The sequence below is a fragment of the Epinephelus fuscoguttatus genome, linkage group LG10 (assembly GCF_011397635.1).
Source record: "Epinephelus fuscoguttatus linkage group LG10, E.fuscoguttatus.final_Chr_v1".
In the NCBI taxonomy this organism is placed as follows: Eukaryota; Metazoa; Chordata; class Actinopteri; order Perciformes; family Serranidae; genus Epinephelus; species Epinephelus fuscoguttatus.
Window position 1 is genome coordinate 29,566,567 of NC_064761.1, and position 20,858 is coordinate 29,587,424.

Consider the following 20,858-nt stretch of genomic DNA (forward strand, 5'->3'; position numbering starts at 1 on the left):
TTTCCGGCAGAGAACCATGGCCTCAGATTTGGAGGTGCTGAATCTCATCCCAATTAAAGGAATCCAAAGGGATCCAAAGCTCATGGCTTGTCATCAAGCCAGCTGGATATTTGATTCTCACAATAATGGACAACTAGGAGTCATGGACATGGAAATGGACGTAAATAGTAATCAGCACCACAGCGGACTGGACAGTTCCGTCTCATGCTAACAAGAGTTTGCAATTCACTGAGATTAAACACAAAGTTTAACTTCATGTGACAAAAATCCTGGATTGAACAAAGTAATGTCCTAATGGTTCTACAAGCATGATGTGATAAGTGTTGCAAATACATGACAGGTGAGCTATTAACCTTATAAACACTGCTTGCATAGGCCTAGCTTTGTACTGTCATAAATGTCGACAGTCACAACGGTATGAATGGTGATATCTTCACTTACTGTGAATTTCAACATGTTGTTCTTTAGCTCAGACAAGAGTGAACAAACTGAACAGTCAGTGAATACATACTGAAAGCTCATCAAAGTGATTCGCACTTTGCACCTCGAGGACAGTGCCCTTACCACCCAATTGTCAGAGTCCACATGGTCTGCGCTTGCTCTGTGGGCAATGACTGAAATGTAAACCAGATGCACTCCACCATGACATGATGGTCCGTGTGGTCACCAGTCATGGACTTGGCTAGGCATGTATCAACAGAAATCAACAAGGGTCGCCTGATCAGTGTTTTATACTTCAGAGTGTCTGGTATTTTGTAAACCTTGTGCACAAATGTCTTGTTGGGTCAGACATGTATGACCATATCTAGTAAATATAAGTGTATGAATGAGTAATGGGGAAGCTGTTTACTGCAAATTTCAGAGTGTGCATAGAGAGCCAACGGAGTTAATTTCCCCCACGGGGGGATTTTTCATTCTGTCAAAGGTGGCAGCCTTTGGACAGCAGGGGTTTATGAGGTGCTCAGCCCGAGCTGGCGCCACCGAGACACACACATGCACACACACATGCATGAACACACACAGCACAATTGGTCTCTCTGTTTACAAAAGCATTGTTTGCCTATCTAGGAACTAAACATTGCCAATGAACTCCCATAGCTCTAATGTTATACCTAGAGTGTGTTCTGGGTCATTAAAACAAGCTCATTATATTGGGTGATAAGAGGCCATGGCTGCGGTAGCTCCCAGTCAGTCACCGGACTAATCATTCATGACTACAGCTTCCATGAAAGCAACTAGACATGACTGTAGAACCCAAGCTTGCCACCATAAATTGAGGAATGCAAGTGGCAGTCGGGCAGGCAGCAGTAAAACTCCAAGGGAGGCCAGCAGGGGTGTAAACTGAGCTTGTTAGCCACTACAACTCAGGTCAGCCTCAACTGACACACTCACAGTGGTATCTGTGTGCATGTGTGTGTGTGTGTGTGTGTGTGTGTGTGTGTTTAACATCTCCCCAGGTAGCCAGAGAGGTGGCTCTTTTAGAGGTGGAAGCCTGCAGACTAAGGCCCTATAACTGTCTAGTAATGAGGGACAGGCTTCTGATGGGTGGCTGGGGAGCTGACCTGGATCGCTTTTAAATTTATCATCGCTTTCTCTCGCTCTCCGTCAGTCGAACCATTCCTCAAACTACTTGTCCATCCTGTGACTTCTAATCCTTCAATCCAGTCCACTGTTCATAATAGTGTATCTGTCTCTTCCCTCTGTCTTCTGTAAACTACACAAGGTTTCTCCAAGTCTGTACCTCACAAGGCCCAAAGAGATGTGTGTGTTGCCCAGAGAGGCCCGGTGGCCTCTGACCCCTGAGACATTGTAACTCCACGGGGTCTGAGCTGGCTGGTTTTTCCTAAAAAAAAACACCATAAAAAGGACCCTCACCTTAATGATCCTTCCCTTGCCTATGACACATACAACACATGGAGACACATGTGAGTAACACGCTGCACTTAGAGCGCCTGTCTCATTTGTCTTCAGGAGCTGTTCTGTCCAACTTCTTAAAAGGAAGATTATGACAGGTAATCATTAGACTCCTTCCTGCTCCGACAAATATTTACTCCCTCCACTCTACCACTGGAGAAATATCCATATCAAAAGTATGTGTGTGTTTGTTTATGCGTGCATGGTAAGGGATGCGTCCTGTGTGGGTGTGAATGTGTATTCATGAGGTTGGGGTTTGCAAAGGAAACTGGAGGAGTCAGATGAATTCCAGTACATACTGCTTTTTCACGTCAAATGGTCTCCAGATGTGGACACATCCGTCTCCATTTCCACCTGCCCTCTCAGTTTGGGCACTTACCTGACTACTGACCCTGCCTGTCTGGCAATATGTGAGCCACTATGACATTGGCCAATGAGCGTCTACGGGTCTAATCCTTTAGCAAAGTGTGTGCATGTGTATTAACGTGCTTACGTACCCTCTCTAGACTTTCAACGTCTGCTCGGAAACCGGAAATCATAGGAACTTCTATGACAGCCATGTTGGATGATCCTGAATGAAGCCACCTACACACAGAGCCAAGGTTCAGGATGAAAAGGCGGGGTTGTTAGAAGAAGAGATGTGTACACATGCAAGGCCAATTTATTTACTTGTATGCAGTGTGTGTGTTCTACCTGGCACAGACTTCTAAGGAGATGTGGAAGTCCATTTTGTCCTGGTGGGCTGCTGGGTCGTCATCATCGATGGGTGCCCGCCGCTTCCGGTTAAGCTCGGAGCGGTTGTCAGCACGGCTCCGAGAGCGTGAGGAAGGATGGCGGGGAGACGAGGGGGAGGAGGAGGAGGAAGAGGGGGACTGCAGGTGTCGCTCCTGAAAAGGCTCTTTCAGGTCCACCTTGAGCTGGAAGGCTGGCTTGGACACTGGGTCAGGTAGGTTGTAAGAGACATCAATCTGCAGACACGCAGAGAGCAGTGGGAATGCAGTATTTAAAACAGGATACCAATGAAACAGAGACTTAAATGCTCAGATAGAGCAGTCTGACTGGATCGAAAGGAAACAAAATGATGCCCTGGCTTTTTAAGCATGGCACCCAGCTATGAATAGTTTTTTCCATAAACACTTCACCACATATATCACTTTGACAGACAGATCGATATTAATAAGTCCTTTCACAAATACTGGACTGGCCTATTCCTGCTAAAGTGACATTTACTTTCACTGTCTTGGCTGCTTTGTGGTTTAAAATCCAGTGATGTGTATGAAGGTGCTAAAGAGCGTGTTCACTTAACGTGCTCATGTTTTTGTTGAATGGTGAACTGAACATACCCTTTTGCAACTAATGAACATGAGCGTCATTTATTCTCGCGACAATTAATGACATTCGTGTAATTTGTTTTACAGTACCTGACATGCCAGCGTTGTGTCGAGGACCCCTTAACTAAATATGAACCAAACTTTTCCTTTACATAGCCAGGAGGGGAGGCGCCATGCACTTTGACAGGACGGAAACACTATTCGACAGGGAAGCAGACTTGAACGCAACACCTGCATGGCTAATTCAACTTGCAATTTGGACAACGCAGCTATCAGTACTGCTGAAGATAATTCTAATGAATATTTGGAGGAGTTTTCGCAACAAATTAGCACAGATTCCCACTGAAAAAAAATCTCACATCTTTATACACACATCGGCAATGAATTTGAAACACTATGAGTTGAATTATCCGACCAGTCTAGGGAACTGATGACCAAATTGTGAACTATGATTGTGAACTACTTGATTTTAATCTATGTGACCTGAAATTTGAGCTAGCTCTTGTTTAGTCCCTGCATTGTAATGCTACGCTAGCTATGCCAGTGACATGGCTGTAGGGATGGCACAGTTGTTCTGTTGCTCCAGCATTTTTGTCCAATCTAAAATATTGCAACAACTATTTGACAGGCTGCCTTTTGTACAGAAAGTCGTGGTCCCCAGAGGATGAAGCCTAGTGACTTTGCTGATTCCATTAGCACCACTAGCAGATTAGCGTTTTTGTCTTGGCTTAGTTTAGCTAGTGAAATGTCTCATTTGGATGAATTGTTATTAAAGGTCCATTGAGCAGGATTTAGTGGCATCTAGTGATGAGTTTGCAGAACCGAAACTTCCTCTGTGTGCCAAGTGTGTAGGAGAATTAATGGTTGCTGACGCAAAAAAGGCAAATGGTCCTATTTAGAGTCAGCGCTTTATTTTTCCGTTGTGGGCAACTATAGAGTAATATAGAGGACTCGTGGTAGAGGACATATTCCGTTTGTAGATATAAAAGGCTCAAGTTTACAAAAACAGGTCTTATTTTCAGGTGATAAGAAACTATTGAAAACATAGTTATGAATATTATCCTGCAAATACATGCCCCTAAATGCTACATACTGGACCTTTAAAGTTTGTACAGACATTCATGGTGCCCAGATGTGCATTAAATATAGCCTAACAGGACTGCTCGTGTCGTCTTGCTAAGTTAATATTTCCCTATGTGATTACTGCATTAGGTCTTGAGCTACTATATCCAATTTTCCACCCTATTTTGGTTGCAGGCTTTACTTTTTTATATGAGGATATGACCAATAACAAGCAGAGGAATTGTGCTGTGCTAATCTAGAGACATACGGTACGTCAGATCAGCTGATAGTTTGTCATTATGTCTGCTATCAAAGCAGGTTCTCATTTGTTTGCCAAATACTTGGTATGTGTCTGAGGCAGCTATTTTAAAAAAGTTGTATGAAGAAACAAAATTAATATGTTTTGGCATCATCAATTGGAAACTAACGACTTAAGAGTTCAAATATTTAAGACCTCCGGCCTTGAAAAAACTAGAAAGTCAGGAAAAAAAAGACTTAGGCAAGACTTGAAAGCATAAACCACAAATCATATTCACTGGACACAAGACATGCTTTCAGAAGACTACTATTTCAGCCTGAGGACAACTCACTGCTTTGACGCTCTTATTAATTTCACAGATGATTATTATTCCCAGAACTGTACACATTCGGAATAAATCATCCAGTCTGATTTGAGACCTTCACAAAGCTACTAAAAAACAATCCTGAGGCACAAGACATAAACTCATCACATACAGTATGTGTACAAACACACACAGGCAGGTCTCTTTGATTGCCCCGCTCTTGTATTTCATTAGAGTCCAGGTGCTGCTGGCCTGAGGGGCTGTCAGAGGAGTGTGTTGACGCGCAGAGAGGTGTGGATGGAGGGGAAAGTAGAGAGGGAGAGAGGTGTGAGGAGAGAAGTTGTGTGTTTGTGTGTGTAAGAAACCTGCAGACGAGACTGTGTCGGAAGACGTTTCAGGCACTGTACAGCAGAGCACAACATCCGCTGCTGTAGCTGGCTCTGCCTCAGTCCAGTCAAGTCATATCTCACATACAGGCTACCGAAAACGGGACTGTAAACATATTTGACTCATGCTTTTTTATTTATGCCTTGTTTGCAGACAAACATTTAAACAAGGGTGATAAGACGAGAGGACAGAAAATCTTCCAGCGAAGAGGAAAAATGACTGAATGGCTCTGTTTATAAAAGGGGTTTTTGTTTGTCATTGACAAGGTAGGAAGTAAACAGCATCCTGTCCAGGGGACCACAGGAATCAACGGGAATGATCAACACATTCCAAAACAACCGGCTAAATGCTACCAGATTACTCCAATTTAAAGTCAGGAATTTGGGCATTTATGTGACGACGGCAACTGACTCTCCTGTGCCGTCAGATTCTCGCTGTGAGCCGATGAAGTAAGCATTTCAGTTCCCTTTTGGACAATGTTCAAGAAAGGAAATGTGCTTGTGTGAGAGTTCTACAATACCTGCATGAGACAGCAGCCCTCTCCTTTAGCGCTGACAAAAAGCCCTGTGGGGATACTGGGGATCTGAAAAAGAGGGAGAGACAGAAGAAAGAAGAGAAACAAAGAGAGTCAGAGGGGGCAGGGAGAGGTGAATGAGTCATTTATCAAGGGAATGAATGCTGTAGGCTGCTGCGCTGCCACTGGTGGTTCCCTGGCTACTAACCAGCAGGCCTTAATTGCCCCCAATTAAGCTGACACCACTAATCACAGCAGAGGAACATGCCCGGCAGAGAGAATGTACTGCACTCTTACCTGAACCACTCTGGCTGTCTTATGGAGCACTTTTGCACACACACACATACACACAGCAGCGCTGACCTGACGCCACAGCGCCCTGGCCAAGGTGGTGCGTGCCCACACTGTCAAATTTGCAATGTGTGGGCAAACAGGCCAATAAAACAGAGTTATAAAATCAACAGACCAACAAGGTGCTTCTGGGAAATCCAGTCCAGTTCAGCCTGGTTTGGTTTGGCAGTGTGAAAGGGTCCTGGCTACTAAACAGCCGGACATAGAAATAGAGATTAATGTTTAATGCCAGAATGTGGCTCTGGTGCTCATCAATCACTGTAATAAAGTGGGAAAAGTTTTACACTGAATTAAAGCAGTGGGATTTCTCTTAGAGGAAATGCCACCTCTGAAGTGCTGGCAATCATTAATGGTGTTTTTTCTGCACAATTAATGCTGATAAAGCACTGTCAACCTGGACAAACAATCTAAAGGCAGCAGCATAGTGAATCGTTTGTCATGCAAAATCTGCACACAAAAACACAGAGGGGCATGCTTGCCTTAAAGAAACTGTTACATGGTTCACTGTTTCTGTAGATGTGGTTACCTTGGCACTCTGAAGGAGTTTCTGGTTGTCCCTGTTGAGTTCAAAGGTCTCCTGGAAGTCGAGGTTAGTGGAGGCCAGAGAGATTGTGAGGTTGACCCCTCCTACATAGGACAGGATAGCATACTCTGACAGAGCCTGCAGAGCTACACACGTGTCCTGCACAGGGGTTGAAGAAAAAACTACTTCAGTCTTGCTAATTTGCTCATCTAGCTAATTTTCAGTGATGCTGCGTTATCAAAAAAAGGTAAACTGATAAGGAGTACTTTAATTGTCATTTCTTTTGTATGTTAATATGTTTCGAACAAAGGGGAAACTGCACATAAAACAACTGTTTAATCATGTAATGATGTTGCTACAAGTGGCTGAACCAAACACAAAGGGAAACCAGAGAAACAGGGCTACCTGTGTGGATGAGAAGCCGCCCAGGGCATTCCTCTGCTGGGAGAGCCATTTGACCACAGGCAGGGCAGAAGCCACATCCCCGAGGAGGGTGTAGGTCAGAAGACCATACGCTGTCATCTCCACCTCTGCTGATACCACTGGAAACAAACAAAAATTAGATTCTTATGTGCATTCTGCATTTTATTTTATTGGGGAATCAGACAGTATCACATCAGTGTTTGGCCAAGAGGATGAAAGAAAGCAAGCACGGCTAATACTAATGTAACCAACAGTCCTGGCTCCTATATTTCCACTAGGAGGGTAGCGTTAAAGTAATTATACCTGACTGTGAAAGGCCGTCGCTGAAGCCCATGAACGTGTCCTCATCTGTCATAGTGCTGCCAGTCAGACTCCAATGGGTGAGTCCATCTGCAAAGACAAACAAAGTGAGATAAAGACGGAGAGAGCACAGAGAGGGCATCCTGTATCATATGACTCATTGTATCAATATCCTAATTGTCTGAATCTTTCAGCAACTATGCAACCAAGCCCTGTGCCTTCATTGTACTTGGGGAATACAATTATTGTGATCGAGTACGGACATTTTTGTGTTCCACTAAACTCTGTTGAATCTGCCAAAACTTGCAGAAAGTTTCAGTCAAGAGGAAGAGAGGGAAATGGCCAAAGGAAACCAACAGTGAGATAAGAGACAGAGGGGGAAAGGGAGGAGTGGACGGGGCTACTGCTGAGCACTACAGCAGCTCCATTCACAGTTGAGTCTGTCCATATATTGTGTCTGAATGTGTTCAAACTGTAAGCAGTCTCGGGGCAAGACGCTTCAACTGTAAATCTGTGACAGTTTTGTGCTGCTGCACGGATTCAGAGAAATAAGCCATATATTTCTACACTTCAATTTTTCCTCACTGTGATTTTTTTGGTGCATTAATCTTGTTGTTACAGAACACGTTCATTCAACATCTGGTCTTTTGCTTGTCACCTGGTGATACATCTGTTGTGCAGGTTACTAAAGTTCTGAATGAATGAACCTCCAGTGACTGATGAGTGTGGCAGTACCTTGTGTGATGGCCATGTGGTTGAGGCGGCGCAGGGCCAGCGGGGCGTAAGGACTGCGCAGCAGAGCCAAGGCGTATGCGGAGAGGGCTGTGGTATATGGGTCATCTGCAGAGTAGGTGTTGCTCTCCAGGAAATCTTTGGCTTTGGCCACTGCCACCTTCTCTTCCTGGAGCAGTCAGGACAGAGCATGAAACAAACATAAGTAAACATGTGTCAACAGCTTACAAGACATGGCAGAGGTGGAATTGGTGTTTGAATTTTTTGAGTTTAGTATAATTCTTCTCCAACTGTTGATAACCTGCTGTTTAAAACTATAAATCTGTCAGCCAGAGTAAAAAATGCTGTTCTGAGTATATTTCTTTCCTGTTTTGGTTAAAATCATAAAGCATCATTTAATATCTAACTTACAGTTTGCTTGATTATGGAGGTGCCAAAATATATAAATACATATAACTGCATGGTTTTTATTCAGGATCTTTGATTGCAGTGTTGATAGAAGCTGTCTAGCAATGCAAGATACAAGTAAAATAAAGAAGTGACTCTCAGCTGCTAAGAACTAAGCATTGCATACGTTCAGGCAGGACACAAGTCAAGCTCAGCTCACATCCCAGCTACATCAGCTGATCTCAAACAGCCCGATCAACTGATGGAGCAGCTGATTGATAAAAGGGAGTCAGCTGATAGATCACATGATTCCTTTCTATGCAGCCAATTGGTGAATCTCATTCAGGGTGCCCTATTTAAACTGCTCTGGCCTGCCTACTGTTGCTGCTTCCTCTGCAAGCTGCTTTGAAACCCACTTCCACCCCAGCTCCTCCTTTTCATGCTGTGTCTGACTTATCAGTGTCATTTCTGTCTGTCATTTATGCTGCTTTGCTGCTGCTCTCTCTGCCTCCGGCTTTCCATGTAGGCGCATGGAAGGGCAGGGAGTTTTGCTCTCTCTGCCTCAGGCTTTCCTCGTTTGCACGTGGAAGGGCAGAGAGGCGTGCTCTCTTTACCCTAGGCTTTCCACGTAGGAACGCGGAAGAGGCTTTCTGCATAGGCCTGAAGAAAGGCAGAGAGGTCCCAGAACAGAGCCATACCACCAAATATAATACTGCAATTAAGTTTTCTTTGACTAAAGTGTTTCTGACTGAAATGAAAATCGAGAATGATGGTGTCATGGCTCACGACAGTTTACAAAACAAATATTTAAAGTAATACAATCTTTGGAAAATCTTTTGTACTCAGTATTTGTAAAGTTTTCAACTTTAAAATTGTAAAAATACATTAAAAAAAATGAAAAAGTACATTAATTTGCTGTACAATAACAGTCAAAAATAAGCACTCCATAGTCTATAGTTTATTGCAAGTACATTAGAAGACACAGTGTCCATTTAATTTTCTACAGCACTGACTTTCTTTTATTCTATTTTGTATTCTCTGCACAGGGGATCATCAGATATGACTCTTACATGACGTGACCTTTGGCATACCTTTTACATACACGCACGCACATACACACGTATGCACACACAAACACAATCATCATCACCATCACCATCATCTCTCTGCTCAACTGTTTAGAGGCTGCCCTGTGCAAACTCACAACCTCCTCCTCCACTTGGTTGCAGTTATTGAATAAACATTCATTTTGGCCATTAAAAAGTTGAGCGTTGACTTTCATCTCATGCAGATGTGACCTTCCCTCTCATCCCTGAGATGATAGGTCTCCAGAGCCACTCACTGTAATTGCAGCAGTCATCTTTTAATTAAGTGAAATTGGAGGGGGGTTGAAGGTTCTGCTTTGATGTGAAGGATACCTTTTCAGTTTTTATCAGTTGTAAAAGGACAGACTCTCAGAAGAAGCCCTTTGGGATAGATAGCAGAGGAAAGGGGGAGAGACAGATGGATGGAGGAGAGCCAGAGGGAGGAAATGCTAAATAAAGAGTCAACTATGTGGACAAATGGAGAGCAAAGACAAAAACAATCAGAGGTTTGGAGGCTTTTTATATTGCCAGAGTATGCAACACATGCTGAGGAGGATTTCACCATAAATTATGCTGTAACTCTTCCTTTTCCCACGTCTTTAAGTGACTGAACAGCACATATGCTGCTGATGTTAATTGTTGAGGATGGCTATTAGTGAAGGAGTAAAGAAAAATCAGGCCAAAAACAGAGAGAAAAGTAGGGCAACAAGGGAAGAGGCAGACAGGAGATACGGAGGAATGCAACCGAGGTGTCTTTCACGGAACTTAATTGTCTCTGCACGTCAGCCTAAATCTTTTGATGTAGTCCAAAATGTGATTAGATATTAGATTAGCGGCAGTGGGGCATAACAAACATGAGAAGGCTGACTGCCAGCACATCCATCTTCACAACTATCAGGAATGCAGCGATATGTCCACACACGACCTGTACTTAAATTTACAGCAGGCTGGTAGGAAGGGCTATGAGAGTGAGTTGTTCAAGTGGGACAGGTAGAGTTTTGATTAAAAGACGTGCTCCTTTCAACCCGCTGACATCATGAATACATTTACACTGTTACATTTATACTGAATACACTGTTTAGCTCAACATTAAGCAGTGGCTGTGATGGAGAGACAAAGACTGCAGTAAGATGTTATTTTGTTGGGCTGCTTACCTCTGTGGTTATCCCTGTCTCCAAGAGAGCTGCTACCACATATGCTGTAAGTGAGATCTTCCCATGGATCCCTCCCTGTGGACAAAAGCATTAGCTTTTAGTTAATTAAACACAGTAGAGACCTTCATAATGTAAATCTAAAAAAACTCTGAGGAGTAATAATTCAAACCATTAAATAATATAAATTCTGGGGCAGCTATGAGGTTGGTATTGAGTTTCAAAATGTTACTGCTGTTTCTGATTTTAGACCCACCCCCACCTCCACTGAGACACAAGCCTACCTGCAGGTCTTTGTTGAGGATGCGTCCCATGGCAGGAAAGGAGCCGTCATCTCGCTGATGTTTGATGAGCCAAGACTTGGCTGCACGAAGCTCCTCGGGGTCAATGAAGATGAAACCCCGAGACTGAGCAAAGGACTTCAGCACAAACGCTGTCAACCTAGAGGAAGAAGAGATGGAGGTGGAGGGAGGGGGGGGACAAATAAAGACGGGTGAGGGGGAGAAGATAAGAGAGGAGATATATCTGCGATCCTTTCAAACATGTGCTGACAAATCCCCCCCCAAAAAACGATCAAGAGTTTGACTGCAATCACTTTTTCAACAGAGTGAGAAGTTTTCCAACCGGTCACAGTCTTTCAATCTGTCAGCAGCGGAGGAGGGGGGCTGATAGAGGAGACTGTAGATGGAGGGATGTTTTTGTCAAAGATAGAGGGACTGGTATGTATAGACGGATCTGAGGAAATGGAAAAAAGAAAGGAAGTGAGGAGGGGAGCAGATGGGTGCGGCGGGGTTTGATCATCACTACAGGATGCGGCAGCTGTGCTCTTGAGAATGTGAAATCTCACACAGGCCAATCAAGTGTCTTTCTGCATGTATTGCTGGAGATTCCCCAAAAGCATTCCGCAACTTATACAAACACGGATCCCAGGGACGAAGGTTGTGAATCTGGCTGGCCTGGGAGTGCAACTGGAAATTTATGGGCCATGGTTTTAGTGGGCCATGGTGGAGAAGGACCAGGGGAACCACAGAGAAAGGCCAAGGTCAGCCCTGGGGGACACGGCTGAGCTAATAAACACACACTCATCCATAAACAACAGACCTCCCGGTAGTGGTCGAAAGCTGCAGTCTCTGGCCAACAACGCCTCAGTGACAGCAAGACATTCCATTACAGCACCCCTGACCACGACTGACTTATAGGATGAGGCAAGCTGCTTACCATTAAAAGACAGAAACCCAAGATGGAAATAAGGAAATAAACAAACAGGTTGTGCTCTAGTTTTTAGTAGTGCTCACAACTCATAAGTGAGAGCACTATCCAAGAAAGAGCACCAGGGGAGATGAGTAGGAAAAAAAGAACTTTGCTCTCATAAAGCGAAACACTAAATCTTCCCTGGCTGGAACCTGGATGTTATTCCTCCCCAGAGACAAAACGAGGGATGAAGCCACAAGCCTGCTGGAATTTTTATAATGTTAAGTAATATTGTGTCACTGGCTTTAAATGTCGGGCCCCAGGGAAAGGTACTGGAGAGTGTAAATATGATTTAGTTTGGGGAAGGAAGGAAGCACTAGACATGCTCACTTCCACCACTTGGCCCTTGGCCGGGGTCACGCTCTCCCCCTTCTCCCCCTTCCTTATTCTTTCTCCTGTTTTCTGATTTCCAAATTCCCTTTCTGAGCTGCCCTTATCCAGCTCCGTACTTCAAAGGGTAGATCTGAGGGTCAATAGAAGACAATAGATGGGAGTGCTCCATGATAAAGCCGAGGTTGACAAGCTTAAAGGGGAATGTTATGAGTTGGACTTGTAGTATTCCCCAATCCTGCTTTAGTTTTTTTTTTACCCTCAACTACTAAAAATGTTGCTGTTGTCTTGTTTTAGAAAGCATCCAGAGGTGTATCACTTAAACTTAGATTAAAGTGGATTATACCAACAGGGGTTTGGGGTAAGGGTATAGCTGCCTTAAGGATGATGAATCTGAAATGATGGTGCTAATGATGCTGATTAGATTAGGTGCTATCGCTGCTACTGTTGCAACCAAACTGGAAAATTACATCAAGACACCAGTAAAATGCTAACACAGGGTTTCTAACCCTTAAGGCAAGTTAGATTAAAGACCTTTTAAGACTTCTTAATGCCACTAAGAAAGAAATTTAAGACCAATTTTGAACCAACATCAATTACTTAGGGTTAGGGACAATTTTGCCCAAACGTTCATGATAATACATAAAACAGAACTTGGAAATACTTGTCAGCGAGTTTTCTTGGCGATTTTTTTGTTTCTCACTCCACAAGTGGGGTTTCACTGCCTTGATTTCCATCGTGCTGAATTTGAAAAACTTTGATCAAAAAATAGAGAGCCTTGTATGCATTGCCAGTGTCAGCCATGCTACAAAATCTTGGTTTAACAGCCAATTTTCATTGAATTTGCACTTTCCTGTGTCTTCCAGGGTACAGTTACAGCTAGCTAGCAGACAGTCTGCTCCAAGCATCTCAGCAAGAAATAAAGTATAAGTGTTGTTGGTTCAGCCATCCTGATCTTAATGGTAATGGTAAATAATTTTTTTAAAATAAAAAAGACATAACCAAATATTTTAAGATTTTACAATGCATCGTCACAAAAAAAGGTTCATAAAATCCTACTTCCCATTTCTGAGCATTTTTAAGACTTTTGAAGAATTGTTTAAAACAGAGGTTCCCCACTAGTGGGTCGCGGTCCAAAAGTGGGTCTTGGGTCATTTCTGAATGGACTGCAAGTGAACCACGAAAGACTCAAGTTTGTAAAAAAAACAGCATAGAGCTTTCATTTTGAAGTGCTGTTTCCTGCTGTAGAGTTGGTGACTAACGGACAGCTACCTGACAGTGACAGCAAACTAACTTGACAAGATGGCCAGACTCAAGTATGATGCTGAATATATCAGACTGTGTGGACCTTGAACTAATGACAAAGTCCAAATCTGGACCCTGTGGCTGGACCAGCTGGGAATCACTGGTTTAAAATATATTAATACCTACTCAGGCCTTATTTTTCAGCCTTTTTCAGGATCCGCAGGAAACCTGTAGCAAATGTCTGCCTTTGGATGATCAAGTCTCCATTATCTTTTGGTGGATATTTCTAGATTTTCAATTCCAAAGATGACCTTTTCAGGCTGTCTGTGATTACAGCTTTGTGACAAGCCCACATGACTTAATATTTGGTGACCATACCAGTATAGATGGCATTTTTTTGACACATACATTTCTGCAACAGCTGTATAGCCAAGCTATAGCAAGAGAAAGAAAGAAAGGCTGGCCTGCCATCTTGGCACAGGACTGGAAACAGATATTGAGTTAATACAGCAGCAGATATCAGTTCTTTCAATCTCTGGTATTCAGCCCCCCAACCCCGCTAACGCTGTCAGATCCGTCTTTGGGCAGACAGAAATGCCATGCCAGCCTCAACATGTAGAGCCAAGGACTGAGACTGTCAGACGAAAATGAAAAAAAAAAGAAAAAGAAGTGTCCCACTGTTAACAATAATTATAGAAGGAGGGAGCGAACTTTTGACAAGTTTGTTAAAAGCATTTTTTTAGGTTAGCTATGACTTCAGTTTTCTGTCAGGAAGAACGTGCGGATGCTTGAGGGGTTTCTTTGTAAGAAAAATGTCATTTTAACTGGGTTTGTGAGAAAGTGTGGAGGCAATAGGGCTGAGGTATACAATGAGGATATGGGGATGGGATGTTCTGTGTGTGTTGTAATAATAAAAAAAAGATGGAAAGACACATTACAACCTCCAAAGGCGTATTTGCAAAACAGCAGGTAGTTCTCACTCAATGTGAAAAGCAAGAAGGGGTTAAAAACACAATCCATCAGCCTCATCGTTCCTCGTCAGTGTCTCCCTGCCTCTGAATTACATTAAGTCAGTGAACTTTCAGCCCACTCTGTGCAGTGTTAACAGCCTTGGCACCAGAGATGGCCAGCGCTGCACACCAAACCATTACTGCCAGCCCTTGTCATTATGTTCAATCTTTTCATTAGATCCTGTCAATTTCCACTTCGATACATTTTTACAAGCTGGAATACATTAACACTGCATTACAGCTCCTTTTAAGCAGGCAGTAAATGCACTGCTCCACTCGTGAACTCTGGAACCAAAACAAAAGCCGGGCTTGTTTTGGATGCGAGCGTGTTGTTGATGGATTCATAAAGTGTCTGATGCAGGTTTACTCAAGGTTCACCATCTGAGTTGTGCCCACACAACCCACACTTGTAGCCCTGGGCGGCCAAGGAAAACTCCAAACCGCTGCTTGTTACATCCTCATATCCTCTCACAGTCATCACGGGAAGAGTTCAAGCTTTCCACAGCAGTTTAATGTTACCAATTACACCCAGGTAGTGAGTCATTAAAAGGCATGCTCTGCTCCTATTTTCTAAGCCATGTCAAAAAAAAAGGTAGAGAGCCATTTGGTGAAGTGGCTCCAGACAACTTATAAGACTGTCTCCAATAGTGGCATTAAGGGCTCGTCAGCGGGGCCAAAGCAGCATGGGTCCACTCAGTGCCACGGATATGAACCCTGATTAACTGCAAATAAATCTTGACAGCTTCGCCTACCTCAGGGATCCAATTATGCAGTTTGTTTATGATTCTCCGTTGTTTATGTAACCTGCTGTTTCACTGCGCTAGCTCTATTAAATATCATAATACCCACCTCAGCTCATAAATCAGCCAGAGGTATGCACAATGTGCGTGGGCCTCAAAATGCAAGCAGTGGAGCTCCCCATTGAGAGCATTGATTTCAGTTTTATAAATATCATGAGGTGGTCGTGCCTGCCTGCCTGCCCCCGGGGAGTGTAAACATGAAATAAACACTCAGAGGAAAAACTAACCGATGATTTCAACACATCAACAGGAATGGATTAATTTGAGCACAGTGTTCTGAGATGCTGATAAAAGCTTCATTGCTTTGGCCAGAAACCTATGTCCCAGTTAAAGCTGAAGAATGTGGCTAGAGCTAAGCATAGATCGGGTGGTATGAGTTGTGTAAACTTCAACAGCTACACCTACAATGACTTACCACATACTGCCAGAGGAATCCCTCTCTCCGAAAGCACTGTAGGATCCATCCTGCCGTTTGTAGGTCAGTTGTCTCTGATAGCCTGGGTAAGAATAAAGAATGGAGACCACTTTTAGCAAGATAGTTCCTCAAAATTACTGGAAAATTACCAAAATTATTTACATGCTTTCAGGCTATCAGAGCCTGTCAAGTCTCTTCAAGCTGCCCTCAAAGCATTTCATATGATCCTCACATACTGTATGTAATGTTCACTAACTGTAAGAGGTGATCTCGTATAATACGAGTAAACAGATTTTAAAGTTAATTGTATTTAATGTTCTAGAAACGTGTCAGGGTGTTAAGTCCTGATTCTTCTTTCATCATGTGATCTTTGAAGTTCAGGCAGGAAATGAGGAGCAACGAGGTGAGACTGAACTCTGGGCGATGTTTTAAAGGTGGTGCAAAGACTGGCAAAAGCACCACTTCAACGTGTGGTATTTTCCTGACCATGAAATGCTCTTGGGTCATTCTTTCAGTATTTTTATGCAGTGCACAAAAAAACCCCAACAATATTTGATTATAATGGATATTATCGTACATTTGTTCCTGTACTTCATACAACCCAGCAGCTGATTTCCTACTTTTGATGACGCAAAACTTCAAAACATTGTAATTCTTCTGGGATTCTGAGGCTCCTTCCACATTTTAAAGGGGCAGTTCAGCCAGAAATTTAAAAAAAAAAAAATACATGTTTTTCCTCTTACTTTTAGTGTTATTTATCAATCGAGATACATTTGGTGTGAGTTAAGATGTCTGCCTCTCTCCAGTATAATGGAACTAGATGGCACTTGGCTTGTGGTGCTCAAAGCATCAAGGAAATACATCGGAAAACTCAACGGCAATGTCTCTTTCCAGAGATCATGACTTGGTTACTCAAGATAATCCATAGACCTTGTTGCGAGTAGTTTCATGTAGGAGCTATTTTCTGTCTACCTGACTACATCTACCAACCACATCATTGCGAAGAAGGAGGGGAATATGTGTTTATGAGTGAGAGGCTCGTGCTCTTGACAGCACAAGATGTAAATTAATCAGTTAATGGCATCCTCCTTGGCTGAGCTGCAACGTAGCTAGCTCAGTGTTGCTAGGTGAGCTACAAGGAGATGCACGCTTCCTTTTGCACGTTGATACGGTTAGCGGGTGTAGTTTCACAGAAAGAAAATAGCTCCTACATGAAACTGCTTACAACAAGGTCTGTGGATTTTCTTGACATTGAGACATTATTGTTGAATTTTCATATGTATTTCCTTGGCACTTTGAGCACCACAAGCTGAGTGCCATCTAGTTCTACTATATTCATGAGAAGGCAGACATCTTTACAGTTGTTATCTCCAACACCTGGCAACTCACACCAAAACAATCTAGATGAATATATAGCACTACAGGTAAGAGTGAAAATATGTATGTTTGATTTTGGGCTTAATCGTCCCTTTAACAATTCCTCTGAGTCACAACTCCTCTACATCCATCAGCAGCATGGCCTGCCTCTGATATCACATGCTAGAAAAAGTCTAGTAAGAGTTACTGAAGGTGAGTGACCCTTTGCCAGGGTAAGTGGAGAAAACACAGGAGGTGGAGAAAAGATTGGTCTGGGTAACTCTGAGTAACGACGTCCGGCTTCATGTTCCGATCCGTGATCCAGAGTATTTAATGCCAGCCAAGCCGAGGCTCTTCCGTCGAGAAATCCACAGTTCCACAAACAAAAACCATTATCCAAGGTAAACTTCACTCCAACAGTTTCCAGAAAACCCAACAACAGCATTCAACTTGCCAACAATTAGAAAACATTCCTTCCGCTCAGCATTAAGTCACTTGGGCAAAGTCAGACCAGGAGGGATTTGACTTGTTGGGATTCACGGCACACTCTTAGAGCTTAATTGACGCTTCTGTTCCCTCTGCTTAAACAGCTGCTGGCTAATTGGAGGTAGGTCAGCAAGGATTTTGGGAATGCAGCGCATCTTCAGGTAAACATGTCATCAGTTATCTCACCAGCGGCCCAGACAGGTGGAATCTGTGGTACCAAAGGTGATCCTTTATCTCAGTGTCAAGTGTTGGATGGCTGATTCAGGTTTGTCCAAAAGAAGTAGTCCAAGAGAACAGTTTGTACAAAGTAAGAGCTGTTGATACTCAGCCTCGAATAAATATCCTTACATTTTAAAGATTTTGCTTAATATCTTAAGAACATATTATTAAAGGACAGATCCAAATGACAAGAAATCAATCGTAAAATGTACAAAATTCAAATCCATATTTCCCAAAGATATAAAACTTAGAAAAAATCACAGGATAAGAGGTAAAGAAAGCAACAGAGAGTATTCTTAAAGCGTTGTAAGGAGCTCATCTTCAACCCACTGGTATAAATTTGCAATACAAGTTTTGTCTAAAGGTGCAACATGTAATGAAAACCAGAAAGTGCTTGGGTTGCAGTGTCTTTACCTTGCAGCAAGTAGTCAGTTGCTTCATTCTCAACCTCAGGACTGAGCTGCCTGGTCTTCTGCAGGTACTTGAGAACAAAGACGTTTGGGGCAAAGTGGATCATGTTCTGCTCCCCACATCCAAAGGGCAGCCGCAACAGCTTGTCCAGGTTATTAAGAGTTGGTCCCATCACGTCCCCTGATACAGGTGAACACACACGTACACATATAACTTTCACTGATCTGAGCAAAGGCTTTAAGATAGTGATGAACGAAAGTGAACAAATAAATCTTTTTTATCGACTCCTTTTTGTGTCTGTACCAGTATGTACCAGGTCAGCCCGTTGATTTTCCAAGAGCTCATGAATCCCTAACATGTCGTAATGTAGTGCGGCAACGGTGCTGAATGAACAAACGACGAATGATTAACTAAGACTTGAGTCCAGACCTCTGCCAGCTGAGGCAGGTGGTGCATTCACATGCTCCTCAGACGGTCATTATTCCGCCTTCAGTGTGTTCATGAGCTTTAAGTTGTAATGTGAGAGCAACATAGTCACCAGTTCAGACCAGAGATTTGCAACAAGACCAGTTAAAACAGGCAACTACTTGCATTGCACCGTTCTGCAGTTGACACCAACGCAACTAGACGAGATGGCATACCATCTCTATGCAACAACTTTCTGTGCTCCCGTTCGGATTTCCAGCTTTTCAAGCTTATTTTGTGTTTGAAAATAATTTATAGCCCCTTAAAATATGAATGAGGATAGCGATAGTGAGATAATGACTACGGCTGCATTTGTAGTAGTGATGAAATGGTAAAAAACATGAACAAATGAGCATCAGATGGACTGTATTTATAATCACTACGCCACAATAATATAAATAACCAGCACCAATTAATCAGTCTATGAGAACGTGCGTGTGTGAGGGGGGCATAGGCACATACAGCAAGCAGCAGTAGTGACCAACCATCCGACACCTTCACACCATGAGGACAGAAACAGAGGGCTCGGCGGGGACGGGGCACCTGCTGCAGCAAGCGAACACGCCGTCTGTGGTCATTTTGACTTGACCAGCAGACTTCACTACAAGCTGACTGGCTGTTGAAACAGGTGATGTGCTTTACGTTCTAAACCAGCCACCGGCAATTAGACCAGCTGAGTTGCAGGTAACACCATCAGCTGGCCTGAGCCAAGCTCAACTTTTCTCTGTAACTTTCTAAAATGGTTTTGTCTCGTTGCGAATCGTTGGTCTGAACTGGGCTTAAGGACGTAGCTTGGATGTAGTTTAATAGAAGTTACAGACAAGTGAATGTTTCTTACACAGAATCATACCTATATGCATGCCCACATCACACAAAAAATATTTACCGATCATAAATGCTGTGGCCCTCTCAGATCCAGGCACCATGTTGTGTGGGACCCCCAGAGTGAAGGCCTCATTGTGGTTCTCATCAGAGTCTTCTTTCCTCCAGATCTTAAACTCCCCAACTGATCCCCAGCCTGTTGAGAAGCCAATGTGACGCACCTGGATGGACAAGCAAATTATTTTTAGATTTATCTGTAAAATTAAATAGCTGCAACTTGTCTATAAATGCCATAAAAGAGTCGAACCTGTCCAGGGAATTGGCCTGCCCACTGGAGGATCACTGATTCATTGGAGGGATGTAAACCATGGCCCACCTGGAGATAATAAGGCAGACAAAGGGAAATCACTTAGATAGAGGTCAACAAAAAAAAACCCAATACAAATCAGAGAACCCACTTTAGAAAGCAACTGGTGCTCTTTGGGACTCCCTCATACCGAGCACTAATAACGTCCTTCTGCTAAGTGTTGGTGATGCCAGTGTGATTCACTCACCTCCCACACACAATCCCAAACATACAAATAGACCCATGTAGAGCACATTTCCTCTCTGCTACTAGAGTTTCATTGTGTAATCACGTTAAACCACAGACCATGCAGGGCCAAGCCCCACAGCTCATTCAACCCAAAATGCCAACGTCCTCTAAAAAATAAATAAATCCTATTGGGCTGTAGTAGGCAGGCTTTTAACTGCCGCCGCTGGTGAATGGTGCGAGGCTAATGCCGGGGCTGGGGAGCAGTGTGCCAGCCGGAGAGTGCCATGCGAGCACCAGGCCATGGATCACTGAGTGTCCTCAGTGACATCAGCCCGTTAAGCGTGACCTTTCGGGAAGGCATGCCAGTAAAAGTGGCGCCAGTCCTCCTAACACACAGACCCCATGGCCTGCTGAGTCTTTTTCACTCTCTTCTCTTTGTGTCGGCGGATCCGCTGATGATCTGAACACAATTCTGCTGCACTTGCTGGTGCAGGGTACAGTACAGGCCAAAAGTTTGGACACACCTTCTCATTCAATGCATTTTCTTTATTTTCATGACTATTTACATTGTAGATTCTCACTGAAGGCATCAAAACTATGAATGAACACATGTGGAGTTATGTACTTAACAAAAAAAGGTGAAATAACTGAAAACATGTTTTATATTCTAGTTTCTTCAAAATAGCCACCCTTTGCTCTGATTACTGCTTTGCACACTCTTGGCATTCTCTCCATGAGCTTCAAGAGGTAGTCACCTGAAATGGTTTCCACTTCACAGGTGTGCCTTATC

At 43.3% G+C, this 20,858-nt stretch overlaps 1 protein-coding gene across 1 annotated transcript in view; it reads right to left on the reverse strand.

Moving 5' to 3' along the window:
- The window catches only part of cpamd8 (C3 and PZP like alpha-2-macroglobulin domain containing 8), a 53,105-nt gene that overhangs the window by 11,321 nt on the left and 20,926 nt on the right, over positions 1 to 20,858 (reverse strand). The window contains exons 25-37 of the mRNA XM_049587974.1: positions 19,841 to 19,909; positions 19,598 to 19,754; positions 18,250 to 18,426; positions 15,775 to 15,856; positions 11,008 to 11,164; positions 10,727 to 10,801; positions 8,104 to 8,269; positions 7,372 to 7,458; positions 7,051 to 7,187; positions 6,649 to 6,804; positions 5,778 to 5,840; positions 2,608 to 2,882; positions 2,412 to 2,499 (exon numbers count right to left, since the gene is read on the reverse strand). Coding sequence (XP_049443931.1) covers positions 2,412 to 2,499; positions 2,608 to 2,882; positions 5,778 to 5,840; positions 6,649 to 6,804; positions 7,051 to 7,187; positions 7,372 to 7,458; positions 8,104 to 8,269; positions 10,727 to 10,801; positions 11,008 to 11,164; positions 15,775 to 15,856; positions 18,250 to 18,426; positions 19,598 to 19,754; positions 19,841 to 19,909 — 1,689 coding nt within the window. The remainder of the gene's footprint in view (positions 1 to 2,411; positions 2,500 to 2,607; positions 2,883 to 5,777; positions 5,841 to 6,648; positions 6,805 to 7,050; positions 7,188 to 7,371; positions 7,459 to 8,103; positions 8,270 to 10,726; positions 10,802 to 11,007; positions 11,165 to 15,774; positions 15,857 to 18,249; positions 18,427 to 19,597; positions 19,755 to 19,840; positions 19,910 to 20,858) is intronic.